Genomic DNA, 15,185 nt, shown 5'->3' with positions numbered 1-15,185 from the left:
TCCTTCCCCTATGTTTGACTATTGCAGTTGTGAAGTGTAGTGCACTTACTGGCCTTTTTACTATTCAGGGTGAGTGGAGGGACAGCTAGGGACTTGGCATGTGACAGCGATGGGGGAAGGACCCGTATAGGTAAGTGTTTTTGTGCTCAGCGATCAGACACAGGTTATTCTCAAGAACTGACCCTTCCTAGCCTTTCCATCTCCATTGTATCCTCTGTGTTGCCCTGTCTGCTGGGCGTTCCCTTGCCCGAGGGTCACACATGGAGACACAAAGGTTTATATAGGAACTGTATACTCAAAATATTAGATTTTAAATCCTGTTTGTGAATAGATACATTGAGACAATTATAAGAAAGAATTGCCAGAAGAGAAATATCCTGCAAAAAGGCTGTTACCTGTGAGAATCATGTGATACTGGAAGATTCTCTGCACCACTTTCACCAGTTCATGTTTAACACTCGAATGTCCACGCTGGAAGTTCCTCTGTGCTCCGTAATAAAGAAAGAAAAGCAACAAGTTCCAGTATTATTATCTGCAGTCATTACTACTACCTCCATTATTATTACCACCCGCTAAGCACAATGAGGCCTAATGGACATGAAAATATTGGAACTGACCTCGAAGTCTCTGATGACGGCAGTGACCTGGGGGGTTTTGAGGTTACATTCTTCAAGAGCAGCTGTTGTCTTGTCAAAGGCGACAATAAAGGCCGTATGGTGCTGGAATTTGGATTCTCGACTTAAAAACACATCTGCAATTTTCTGATTTTCCTCCCTTTGGAAAAAACAGTATATATCATGAATACAAATATAAACACTTGTATAGATCCTCTGGTATTATCCTCCAGAGCTGAACTCGCTATTCTGCTGGTGCAGTCATTGTGTACGTACATTACATTACTTATACTGCACTGATCCTGAGTTATATCCTGTATTATACTCCAGAGCTGCACTCACTATTCTGCTGGTGCAGTCACTGTGTACATATATTACTTATCCTGCATTATACTCCAGAGCTGCACTTACTATTCTGCTGGTACAGTCACTGTTTACATACATTACATTACTGATTCTGTACTGATCCTGAGTTACATCCTGTATTATACTCCAGAGCTGCACTCACTATTCTGCTGGTGCAGTTATTGTGTACATACATTACTTATCCTGTACTGATCCTAAGTTACATCCTGTATTATACTCCAGAGCTGCACTCACTATTCTGCTGGTGCAGTCACTGTACATACATTACATTACTTATCCTGTACTTATCCTGAGTTACATCCTGCATTATACTCCAGAGCTGTACTCACTATTCTGCTGGTGCAGTCACTATGTACATACATTACATTACTGATTCTGTACTGATCCTGAGTTACATCCTGTATTATACTCCAGAGCTGCACTCACTATTCTGCTGGTGCAGTTATTGTGTACATACATTACTTATCCTGTACTGATCCTGAGTTACATCCTGTATTATACTCCAGAGCTGCACTTACTATTCTGCTGGTACAGTCACTGGGTACATACATTACATTACTTATCCTGTACTGATCCTTGGTTACATCCTGTATTATACTCCAGAGCTGCACTCATAAGTCTGCTTGCTTCAAAGCTGAAATATTGATCAGTTTCTAAAAAGAGCTTGTTTTAAAGCAGTATTGTCTTCATACAAACTGTCATACATTTATGTGGTGTAGTAGGTAGGGGCACATCTGGCAATAGGCCAAATAGTGAGCGCAGCTCTGGAGTATAAAAAAGACTGTATCTCCTGATCAATACTGGATAGGTAATGTAAAGTATTCGAAAAGTTTCCTAACACTTTCCCTCCCATGTGACTTTATGTTACCAAGTATGTGTAGTTCTTGGCCAGAATCTCACCAGTGCTTTAATCTTTCTTCCAGTTCCTCCAGGACTTCTTCATGTAGTAGGTAGACGTCCAGCAGCTGGCTCAGCCCATGCCGTAGCCTCAGCTCTTCCTCCTCATCTTCCTCCTCACTGCCGAGCACCCTGAGCATTGATGCATGGAATTCCTGGAAGAAAATAGAGACACATGTGATGCACCCAAACCACAAGTCTGTCCTGTATGGGGTCGCCAGTGTACGGGGTCGCCAGTGTATGGGGTCGCCAGTGTACGGGGTCGCCAGTGTACGGGGTCGCCAGTGTATGGGGTCGCCAGTGTACGGGGTCGCCAGTGTACGGGGTCGCCAGTGTACGGGGTCGTCAGTGTAGGGGGTCGCCAGTGTAGGGGGTCGCCAGTGTACGGGGTCGCCAGTGTACGTGGTCGTCAGTGTATGGGGTCGCCAGTGTACGGCGTCGCCAGTGTATGGGGTCGCCAGTGTATGGGGTCGCCAGTGTATGGGGTCGCCAGTGTACGGGGTCGCCAGTGTACGAGGTCGCCAGTGTATGGGGTCGCCAGTGTATGGGGTCGCCAGTGTATGGGGTCGCCAGTGTACGGGGTCGCCAGTGTACGGGGTCGCCAGTGTACGGGGTCGCCAGTGTACGGGGTCGCCAGTGTACAGGGTCGCCAGTGTACAGGGTCGCCAGTGTATGGGGTTGCCAGTGTTCTTCTGCCACCTGGAGTCATCCATGAAGTGTTGATTCCTGTGTATTGTATAAATAGCAGATCCCTAATATACAATCAAAGTCGCATAAGTCGTTGGCCATCTTGGTCAATGTTCGGAAGCATTCACCTCTCTATACCTCTTCACCTCTTTATTCTACCAATCTAATGGCAACCAGGGTGTTGTGCCCCATGTGCTGGGTTCCAGGGTGTTGTGCCCCATGTGCTGGGTTCCAGGGTGTTGTGCCCCATGTGCTGGGTTCCAGGGTGTTGTGCCCCATGTGCTGGGTTCCAGGGTGTTGTGCCCCATGTGCTGGGTTCCAGGGTGTTGTGCCCCATGTGCTGGGTTCCAGGGTGTTGTGCCCCATGTGCTGGGTTCCAGGGTGTTTTCAGGTACATTTTAGGACAAGTAGCCATCGCTCTGCCAAGTGCACGTTTACTGCTACAAAGAAAAAGGGATAAGTGGCTGCTGGACACAACTGAAGCTGCTCATCTTCCAAGCAAAAAAGTGCAATAGTCCAACATCGTTCACTCATTAGATCCTGTGTACGATGGAGGACTATGCTTACAATCAATCATTGTGCATAGCAGGTAGAAGAGCACAGTCCAGGCTCCGGGGCTTAGACTGGACTTAGAGCTGGGCCCTTGGATTTAGACTAGACCTAAAGCAGGGCCCTGGGATGTAGACTGGACTTAGAACAGGGCGCCGGGACGTAGACTGAATTTAGAGCAGGACCCCAGGATTTAGACTGAATTTAGAGCAGGACCCCGGGACTTAGACTGAATTTAGAGCAGGACCCCGGGACTTAGACTGAATTTAAAGCAGGACCCCGGGACTTAGACTGAATTTAGAGCAGGACCCCGGGACTTAGACTGAATTTAGAGCAGGACCCCGGGACTTAGACTGAATTTAGAGCAGGACCCCGGGACTTAGACTGAATTTAAAGCAGGACCCCGGGACTTAGACTGAATTTAGAGCAGGACCCCGGGACTTAGACTGAATTTAGAGCAGGACCCCGGGACTTAGACTGAATTTAGAGCAGGACCCCGGGACTTAGACTGAATGTAGAGCAGGACCCCGGGACTTAGACTGAATTTAGAGCAGGACCCCGGGACTTAGACTGAATTTAGAGCAGGACCCCGGGACCAGCGTCGGACTGGCTACTGGAGGAATCTCCAGTAATGCCAGGCCTGGATTCAGTTACCTGCATTGCACTCCAAAGCTCTCACCTTAGTGCAGCTTAGACTGTACCGCGAGCGTCGAGTAATTGATTCACCGGCGATTGCCGTTCAGTTCATGACAGCTGCAGACAGGCCGGGCTGATCTCCAGAGTTCAGGTGAGAGCTCCGGAGTGCAATGCAGGTAACTGAATCCAGGCCTGGCATTACTGGAGATTCCTCCGGTAGCCAGTCCGACGCTGCTCGGGACTTAGACTGGACTTAAAGCAGGGCCCCGAGGTTTACACTAGACTTGGAGCAGGGCCCTGGGACTTAGGGGTACTTTGCACGCTGCGACATCACAGGCCGATGCTGCGATGCCGAGCGCGATAGTCCCCGCCCCCGTCGCAGCAGCGATTTCCTTGTGATAGCTGCCGTAGCGAACATTATCGCTACGGCAGCTTCACATGGACTCACCTGTCCTGTGACCGTCGCTCTGGCCGGCGACCTGCCTCCTTGTTAAGGGGGTGGGTCGTGTGGCGTCATAGCGACGTCACACGCCAGGCGGCCAATCGGAGCGGAGATGAATGGGATGTAAACATCCCGCCCACCTCCTTCCTTCCGCATATCCTACGGAAGCCGCAGTGACGCCGGTAGGAGATGTTCCTCGCTCCTGCGGCTTCACACACAGCGATGTGTGCTGCCGCAGGAGCGAGGAACGACATCGGACTGTCGCGTCAGCGTAATCATGGATTACGCCGATGCTGCACCGATGATACGATTACGACGCTTTTGCGCTCGTTAATCGTATCATCGAGCCTTTACACACTACGATGTCGCATGCGATGCCGGAAGTGCGTCATTTTCGATTTGACCCCACCGACATCGCACCTGCGATGTCGTAGTGTGCAAAGCCCGCCTTAGATTGGATTTATAGCAGGGCCCTGGGATTTAGACTGGATTTAGAGCAGGGACCCGGGACTTAGACATGACTTGGGGCAGGGCCCTGGGACATAGACTAGACTTGGAGCAGGGCCTCGGGACTTAGAGCCGAGCACATGCATTCGAGGACCATCTAGGACAGCAGTCATGCAATGTTACTTCAGGTTCTACCTACTTAGAGAAGGGCCCCGAGACTTAGAGCAGGGCCCCGGGACTTGGACTGGACTTAGAGAAGGGCCCCGGGACTTGGACTGGACTTAGAGCAGGGCCCCGGGACTTAGAGCAGGGCCCATGCATTCAAGGACCATCTAGGACAGCAGTCATGCACTGCTGCTTCAGGTTCTACCTAGACCATTCCTAAGAATTTGGCCGCCACTACATTTTCGCCCACTTTGGCGGTGTCGTCGTCCTGCTTCGCAGTCTGTACCGCAGCCGTTTCTGCTCTCGAGTCTCATAGTTCAGAGGAGGTTAACAAAACAGTTCTAGCATCTAATCTGCTCAAGAAATCTATAAAGCATTAACTGGCAGAACACGAAAGAGCTGACAAATCCCCCCCGAGACGCATTGGGCGCAGAGCGTTTAAAGACGTTTTATCTGCATGGAGGATCCTCGCTTACGGTGTAACACGGAGAATATATCATAAGAGAAGGAACTGCCAAGTGCACACGATACCTGGAGCCCCCGCAGTACCGTCACAGCACCACGGCCCCAATTCTTCTGTCAATTATAAATGAAGGCGCTTCCCCTTTAAAAATTAGAACTGCAGCGCTAAAAGATACATTGTAACTTGCTACAATAAACATTGGAACCTCAATTGTATCCTCTCATAGGTCAATAGAGTCCAATCACAATAGATAGCTCTGATGCTGCATTCCTCATTTTAAAGACCCCTGCTTGCTGTCAGTGAATGGTAATATTCTTGGCTGGAAATTGATACTGAGCTAACACTTTTCACAGCTGAAAGTTTGTTACAATTACATCAATTCTACAAATCAGCAGCTGAACTTTCCCTATGGATCTAATATATTGTTACAATGTATCAATCTCAAAGAAGATTCTGTTGTGACAAACCCTCAGCTGTGAAAATAATGAAATCTATGTTGGTTTTTTAACCCTTTATCAGCACATGACAATTCATAGTGTAACATTTTGCAGCAGCCATTTAATCCGTCTCCTGTGTTAGTATGTCTCTACATTCAAACAGGGCATGCTGAGACCTGTAGTTCTTCATGAACTAAAATCAGCATCTCTGTGCCCAAATATATAAAGTATTAGACATAAGAACAGCCCATTGTCCTAAATGCGGATTCACAAAATCGCCCGGACGGTCGGAAACGTCACGGGACCGGCCTGGAATTCAGGAAGCGGCCGTCCTTCCTGCTATACATTTTAGTGCATGGGAAGGTGGGGACGGTGAATAATGTAACCCTGAAATTTACCGACCTTCACGCTGACTTCACGCTTGGTTATTCCTGGAATATAGTGAGATTTTGCGCATTGATAACCTCTGATCCCAAATCAAATAAATATTAAAGGGAAAGTGTCTGATGCTTTATTATTATAGATACACAATATCTGCGAGTTTCAGGTCTAATGTCCCTGAGGGCTCCCGGTCTGGGGGCCTCCTAATCAATCAATAACCATAATTGGTTCCTGAATGTCCAATATCGAAAACAAAGGGGGCAAAGGCGGCGAGCCATTACATGAAGACAATGTAGTGAGGTCTGTGATTGACCCTCACCATTAATTCTTTACATCTTATTGTATTCGGACAATCGGACCCATTTGTAAGATGTCACAACCCCGAGATTAGTCTGGACATAAATAAATGGCCGATCCTAAATTCTATATAAACAACCTAAATTCAGGACCTGATCCAGGACGGTCTCATCTCAAATGCTGCAGAAATGTAAAAAAATATCAGGAAAACTGGTATCGGACCCCAGGGCTCCCCCGTGTGGATGATGTCAGGCAGCTCCTGGAAAGGGGGCACATTTTTGTTGAGCAAGTCTTATAGATTAGTAAAAAAAAACAGTGTTCAAAACACTGGATACTGAGGAACCTCATATCACACACTGCTTGGCTGTAAACTTGCCGAGTGTCATGGTGGCATCTGACACTGTTCACTCTGCAGAATCTGACACTCCACACTATACCTCCTTTGGTGCTTCTGAGTTACACTGACAGGCTCGGGCGTTGACCAGCTGTGTGCTCATTAGTGATCGGGCTTGCAGGAGTAAATTTCTGCTAGCCTGATGGTTATCTCTTGGATCACATGTTGGTGGAGATCTATCACAGTCACTTTCTGCCTTTTTAAGATGGTAGAGTCTGTCTTCCCATGCCGACTATAGCTGTTGCTAAACCGGTTCATGTGCTGTTGAATGCCAGCCCTGTTGGTGATTGTATTACTTGGTGCTTCGAGTTGTTGAGGCATTCTTCCGTTGTCTTGTTATTTCCTCCTTGCTCTTATTTTCCTCCTAAACGCTTTGTGTTTTATACTTCTGTGTGTGTGTGTGTGTGTGTGTGTGTGTGTGTGTGTGTGTGTACCATGAGGTAGAGATTCGGTATTCCCTGTTTGACTATTTCTGTCAGTTTTATGACTCCTGCCCCCACCCTCCCCAGGGGTTGGTGGGAGTGGGTATAAGATCAGGGCTGGTCAGGAGCAGGGCAAAGAAGGTGGCCCAGACATCCTCACCATCAGAAGTAATTCTGGGATTAGGGAGAGCTAGAGTCACCCTAGCCTAAGAGCCAGTATTGGAGCCTCTGTCCCCTGCTTTCCACCTACACCGTTACACCTCATAACACAAAATGAGCCCCACATAATGATCTTTGAGTTTGCCTGCTGGGACAGAAGAGCTTTCTGTTATTTTTCCCCTTCTTGACCTTTTGGCTCATTTTCTCAAACTTGTTCATAGCAAAGCAGTTCCTCTGGGGAGGGGAGATCTGTAAAGGATCCCACCCATCACCTCCCAGTAATAGGATGAGACCACACTTGCCTGGACCCTCTATCTCAAAGGACCAGTTAGTGTCCAAGGTGTATGTGGCCATAGGACGGACATTCCCATCCTCGCTGATACAACTCAACTTTACAGAATAGTAAATTTAAGATAACTCACAGCTCATTAAAGGGAATTTGTCATCAGAAAATGACCTATTTTTATCATTTTTTTGTGTGAAAATGATTTATTATTCATTATTTTATTTAATATATATTAAAAATAATAAATAGAAACCTCTCAATTCTCACACCAGCCAATGGGGCTAGAAGAAGACACCACACCGCGTGGGCTCGGAAGAAGAAGAGTAGAATCGTTGTTTTGGGTTTTGATGTGTTAAACAAAAACAGGGCACATTATACCAGGAATGGAAGAAGGATGGGGGACATTATACCAGGAATGGAAGGAGGATGGGGGACATTATACCAGGAATGGAAGGAGGATGGGGGACATTATACCAGGAATGGAAGGAGGATAGGGGACACATTATACCAGGAATGGAAGGAGGATGGGGGACATTATACCAGGAATGGAAGGAGGATGGGGGGCATTATACCAGGAATGGAAGGAGGATGGGGGGCATTATACCAGGAATGGAAGGAGGATGGGGGGCATTATACCAGGAATGGAAGGCAGATGGGGCACATTATACCAGGAATGGAAGGAGGATGGGGGACATTATACCAGGAATGGAAAGAGGATGGGGGACATTACACCAGGAATGGAAGAAGGATGGGGGACATTATACCAGGAATGAAAGGAGGATGGAGGATATTATACCAGGAATGGAAGGAGGATAAGGCACATTATACCAGGAATGGAAGGAGGATAAGGCACCTTATACCAGGAATGAAAGGAGGATGGAGGATATTATACCAGGAATGGAAGGAGGATAAGGCACATTATACCAGGAATGGAAGGAGGATAAGGCACATTATACCAGGAATGGAAGGAGAATAAGGCACATTATACCAGGAATGGAAGGAGAATGGGGGACATTACACCAGGAATGGCAGGAGGATGGAGGACATTATACCAGGAATGGAAGGAGGATGGAGGACATTATACCAGGAATGGAAGGAGGATGTGGAACATTATACCAGGAATGGAAGGAGGATGGGGAACATTATACCAGGAATGGAAGAACGATAGGGGACATTATACCAGGAATGGAAGGAGGATGATACACATTATACCAAGAATGGAAGGAGAATGGGGGACATTACACCAGGAATGGGACCAGAATAAGGTACAATATACAGATAAGGAACCAAGACGGGGCACATTACACCAGGAATGGGATCAGGATGGGGTATATTATACCAAGAAGGGGTCCAGGTTGGGAGACAGTATCCCATGAAAGGGCTCAGTATAGGGTACATTATTACTGGAAAAGGCATAGAATGGGGGACATTATATCAGGAAGGGGCGATGATAGGTGACATCCCTATATAGGGGGCAAACACATGTCTTTGAAGGATCTGGAATGCTACAAAGGCCCACACAAAACAACATAGGTGGGGGATCAAGTCCAAATTTTACTAACTACCTGATACAGTCCTCTCCCACCCCCAAATTCATTACAAGACACTGATAATGTCTTCTCCCCCCTCCCCCTACTTCATAATGACGCTATCAGGGACTTACAATGAAGGTGTGGGGGGGACACAGAACAGGGATGTTTCACCAAATAAATAAGCAACAAATTTCAGGACTCTCACTCACTTTGCTTGTACTGTAAAACTGTACAGATTTTTCACAACAAATCCATGTGCAAACAAAATGCAACAAAAATACAATGTTTGGGCATAGCCTTCAAATTAATGGGGGGGTCACAGAGAGACTGATTAGTTTATTTTTATATTTTGTATGATGATCAGTGTGACAAGACAAATCGTGGATGGAAGATGTCGACATGAAGGTCTGAACAGATGGAGAAGAGACAACTGAAAATTAATCAGATGAAATGTCAGCGGTAAGTCAATAGATGTAAAAATCGGGCACCACAATGACACTTCACACAGATACAGGAATGTAGCCTTATACTGTTATACAGTCCCTTGGTATAGAGTATATTGTCTTACTATATACAGCACTGTCCTTTATTACACAGTTTCCTCTTATTATAATAAATATATAGAACACTGTCCTTAATAACATAGCATTCCCTCTAGCTATGTATGACACCTTCCCTTATTATATAGCGGCCCTTCTTGTTATGTACAGCACTGTCCCTTACATATAGAGTATTCTCGCTATTTTGTTATTCACAGCGTCCTCGCTGTTGCATAATCCTCTCTTGTTAGATATAAAATGACCTTAGGACCAATCCATCAGCTGCTCCATCAGAAATTAAGCTTTTCCATGTACCATCAGTAGTCATGTCATTTTATATCTAACTAGCTGTAATACCCGGCTTCGCCCGGGTTAATAACTGCTGTTAACAAAATAGTCTATCTCTGTCACTTTCCCTGTCTGTCTCTTTCCCTGTGTCTGTCTCTTTGTCTGTCCCTTTAACTGTCTTTGTCTGTCTCTTTCCCTCTCTTTCCCTGTCTGACTGTTTCCCTGTGTCTTTCTCTGTCTCTTTGTCTGTGTCTGTCTCTTAACCTGTCTCTCTCTTTCCTTCTCTCTCTCTGTCTGTCTCTTTCCCTGTCAGTCTGTCTCTTTGTGTCTGTCTCTTCGTGTCTGTCTCTCACCCTGTCTGTGTCTGTTTCTTAGCCTGTCTGTGTCTGCCTCTTTCCCTGTCTGTGTCTGCCTCTTTCCCTGGCTGCATTGTGACACGCCAACATTCCATATAAGGGTGTGGATGCACATGCTTCTGAAGTTCTGGCTGCACTGTGGCTCCCAGCTCCATTCGCTTTAATGGAGGCAGATTTTTTGGCGAATAACTGTAGATAGCGGGGTTAAAATTTCCCCTCAAAACATGACGCTCTCGGGGTCCAGACGTGTGAGTGTGCAAAATTTTGTGGCTGTAGCTGCGACAGTGCAGATGCCAATCCCGGACATACACACACACACACACACACACACATTCAGCTTTATATATTAGAGAAGGGAGGACACTATGAAATAAAAACAGGGCGGTATAAATAACAAGATAATCTGATATGTAAAGTACGATGATGTACATAACAGGGGAGGGCACTATGTAATAAGGGAAGGTAATATACAGTACATGACGAGAGGAGACTATGTAATATATATATATATATATATATATATATATACACACACACACAGTATATAATCGGTAGCTTGATTGTCATAAAAGAATGAGGCGTAAACTCTTATCTTTATATTTATATATATATATATATATATATATACACACACGCACACATTGTGATCAAAATGCAAAAACCTGTTTGAAACAATTGCGCATTTTCTGTTGTTACACCTCCTTCAAGGCAGATTTCTCATTTAAGTAGATTCGAGCAGTGATACGGGGAAGGGTTAAATAAGCAACAAAAAATTGTCCTGATAATAAAAGTGGTTAGGGGAATAATAAAGGCAGTTAGCGGAACGGTTACGGGATTTATAGGATCAGTTAACAGAACACCTATTTTCAACGTATTTAATTATTTAATTGATCTGATTATATCTGGAGGCAACAACAACCGGGGAAACTGCACGCAGAATTCCAATAATCGCCGCTGACACTCACAGCAATGGATGCAATACTATCTGTAGAAGATCCCGAGCCTCTGCTGCGAGGGTCGACCTTCTAATGTTCAAAGGCGCCATTTCTTCTGTCCTGTGGCAATGAGCAAAGCTGTATTCTCCGAAACTGGACCCAGAAGACCCTTAAGCATGAAATTTGCTGCCTTCATTCTCAGGGTGGGGACCAGATGTCAATCACCAAATCCCAGTGAGCTGATTGGATAAAACTATCACTTATCACTCCCAGGGCCCATTATTAGATTCTAAGTAGAAGTGTACTGGACTTATATAATGTTATACAACAAAACTGTCACCATCATAGTGCAACTATCTATGTCATATCCATCCATCCATACCTCAATACATCCATCCCTCCATTCGTCCATCTATTCATCCATCTATTCATCCATCTATTCATCCATCAATCCATTCTTCCATCCATTCATTCATATAGCCCTCAATCCACCCATTCATCCTTCTATCCATCCTTCTATCCATCCATCCACACATCCATCATCCATCTAGCCATCAATCCATTCATCCATTCACATATTCATTCATTCATTCATTCATTCATTCATTCACCCATTCATCCATCCATCCATCCATTCATCCATCCATCCACCCATGCATTCATCCATCCATCCATCCATTCATTCATCCATCCATTCATCCATCCATATGTCCATCCATTCATTCATCCATCCATCATCTATCCCTCCATCCATCCATCATCTATCCCTCCATCCATTCATCCATCTATGCATCCATCTATCCATCCATTCATCCATCCAGTCATCCATTCCATCCATCCATTCATCTATCCATCCATTCATCCATCCATTCATGCATCCATCTATCCATCCATCCATCCATTCATCCACCAATCAATCCATCCATCCATTCATCTATCCATCCATTCATCTATCCATCCATCTATCCATCCAACCATTCATCCACCCATCAATCCATCCATTCATCCATCCACCATCCATTCACACATCAATTCATCCATCAATCCATTCATTAATCCATCCATCCATCCATCCATCCATCCAATCTACATATTTGAGAGCTATCATTCTCTCCTTTCATCTAGACCACATGTAGAACATCAGTGATCGCTATAAACTCCCATATGTACCTGTCGGCAGAACCCACAGATTTGATGGGCTTGGCCAATACTCTTATGTATATTGGAGGATCCATTATGACTGGTTTCAGACTTCCAATGTCTCTCTTCTCCGGGAGATAAGCTGCTGCAAGAAAAGTCTGAGCGCCCCTGTATATGGAGGAGTCTGGAGAGATAACGGACGGTCTCATTTATCGCCTGTGTAATGGGGGCTTTAAACATGATCCCAATTTCACACAGTGTTGTAATTGTTCTGCCATTGCCTCTTGCTCCAATGGAAGAGTCCACTACTTTGATAGTAATTTCCTTGAAGACTGGTCTGAATTATCCCAGACATGGGAAACGTCCTCCAGTTAAAGGGCCAGCGACAGGAAGCCGAATTATCAGGGCAGATAATGTTCATCCTGTGATTATACAGGACAATGGACGTCCTGACCTCAACACACACTCACACCAAACCAGTCACCCCCACAATGGCAGCAAGTAGGGGAAAATTAGTATGCACTTATTAACCCATCACATCCTGCTAATAATGTCTCTGACCAAAGCCATAAATATAATTACATAATAGCAGTAACCACAGAACAAAAACTAACTCAAGTAACAAGATGCTGCAAAAATATGAAGGGGATGTCACAACTGTGCATATACATTACATTACTTATCCTGTACTGATCCTGAGTTACATCCTGTATGATACTCCAGAGCTGCACTCACTATTCTGCTGGTGCAGTCACTGTGTACATACATTACATTACTTATCCTGTACTGATCCTGAGTTACATCCTGTATTATACTCCAGAGCTGCACTCACTATTCTGCTGGTGCAGTCACTGTGTACATACATTACATTACTTATCCTGTACTGATCCTGAGTTACATCCTGTATTATACTCCAGAGCTGCACTCACTATTCTGCTGGTGCAGTCACTGTGTACATACATTACATTACTTATCCTGTACTGATCCTGAGTTATATCCTGTATTATACTCCAGAGCTGCACTCACTATTCTGCTGGTGCAGTCACTGGGTACATACATTACATTACTTATCCTGTACTGATCCTGAGTTACATCATGTATTATACTCCAGAGCTGCACTCACTATTCTGCTGGTGTAATCACTGTGTACATACATTACATTACTTATCCTGTACTGATCCTGAGTTACATCCTGTATTATACTCCAGAGCTGCACTCACTATTCTGCTGGTGTAATCACTGTGTACATACATTACATTATTTATCCTGTACTAATCCTGAGTTACATCCTGTATTATACTCCAGAGCTGCACTCACTATTCTGCTGGTGTAATCACTGTGTACATACATTACATTATTTATCCTGTACTAATCCTGAGTTACATCCTGTATTATACTCCAGAGCTGCACTCACTATTCTGCTGGTGCAGTCACTGTATACATACATTACTTATCCTGTACTGATCCTGAGTTACATCTTGTATTATACTCCAGAGCTGCACTCACTATTCTGCTGGTGTAGTCACTGTATACATACATTACTTATCCTGTATTGATCCTGAGTTGCATCCTGTATTATACTCCAGAGCTGCACTCACTATTCTGCTGGTGTAGTCACTGTATACATACATTACTTATCCTGTATTGATCCTGAGTTGCATCCTGTATTATACTCCAGAGCTGCACTCACTATTCTGCTGGTGCAGTCACTGTATACATACATTACTTATCCTGTATTGATCCTGAGTTGCATCCTGTATTATACTCCAGAGCTGCACTCACTATTCTGCTGGTGTAGTCACTGTGTACACACATTACATTACTTATCCTGTACTGATCCTGAATTACTTCCTGTATTATACTGCAGAGCTGCACTCACTATTCTGCTGGTGCAGTCACTATGTATATATATTACATTACTTATCTTGTACTGATCCTGAGTTACATCCTGTATTATACTCCAGAGCTGCACTCACTATTCTGCTGGTGCAGTCACTGTGTACATACATTACATTACTTATCCTGTACTGATCTTGAGATAGCTCCTGTATTGTACTCCAGAGCTGTACTCACTATTCTACAATTTCTGTTCTTAAATCTTCCACTATTCACTGCCTTTTACTATGAATAATGAGCAGCCAACAATCACAGTGGCGCTCCAGATTTGATAACTCCTTTTACATAGAAATAAGGTGTGAAAAGTTTTCGAAAACTTTTCCCAAAGAGGACAGAAGCACGGCCCGTGCCCTCCTGACATTAGTGTGGATGAGAAGGGGCCAGACAGGACCTGCACCGTCCATAGACGTGACCTGGCTGCCTGGATAGACGCCAGGTCAGTGGCACCTCCACCTCCCACGCCGTGCCATTCATCTGGCATTGTCCTGCCCATGTCTGGTGCCCATAGGAAGGGCGGGGAGGGGACGTGGCATTAACCCGGTACCAGGCTTAGGACACACAAATTACTGATTATAACTCCATCCCATTCTATTCAGAAATAGAGCTAATCGTGTTGTATGCCCCTATTTTTATGGTTTCTGCTTGCTGTCAGTGAATGGAAACAATCCCAGCAGAGTCTGTGACCCCCGATATCAGTGACTTCTGTTATCAAGAAGCCGTCACACGTCACAGGCACGTTAATGTCGTCTTCATTACCATACGCAGCCTGCGATCCGCGATGTTGGGGTGTAATGACTGATTCTATTATAGAGCCGGGGGGTGAGAGGGATGAATGAGGGAGGTCAGAGGAAGGGACG

At 45.1% G+C, this 15,185-nt stretch overlaps 1 protein-coding gene across 2 annotated transcripts in view; it reads right to left on the bottom strand.

The window, feature by feature from the left end:
• FGD5 (FYVE, RhoGEF and PH domain containing 5) overlaps positions 1-15,185 on the bottom strand; it is a 152,835-nt gene that overhangs the window by 53,327 nt on the left and 84,323 nt on the right. For both annotated transcript variants that reach the window (XM_075321565.1, XM_075321567.1), the window contains exons 6-8: positions 1,881-2,032; positions 618-774; positions 396-483 (exon numbers count right to left, since the gene is read on the bottom strand). In XM_075321565.1, coding sequence (XP_075177680.1) covers positions 396-483; positions 618-774; positions 1,881-2,032 — 397 coding nt within the window. The remainder of the gene's footprint in view (positions 1-395; positions 484-617; positions 775-1,880; positions 2,033-15,185) is intronic.

Source organism: Anomaloglossus baeobatrachus, chromosome 8 (assembly GCF_048569485.1).
Source record: "Anomaloglossus baeobatrachus isolate aAnoBae1 chromosome 8, aAnoBae1.hap1, whole genome shotgun sequence".
Taxonomy (NCBI): Eukaryota; Metazoa; Chordata; class Amphibia; order Anura; family Aromobatidae; genus Anomaloglossus; species Anomaloglossus baeobatrachus.
This window is presented reverse-complemented; position numbering and strand designations above follow the sequence as displayed.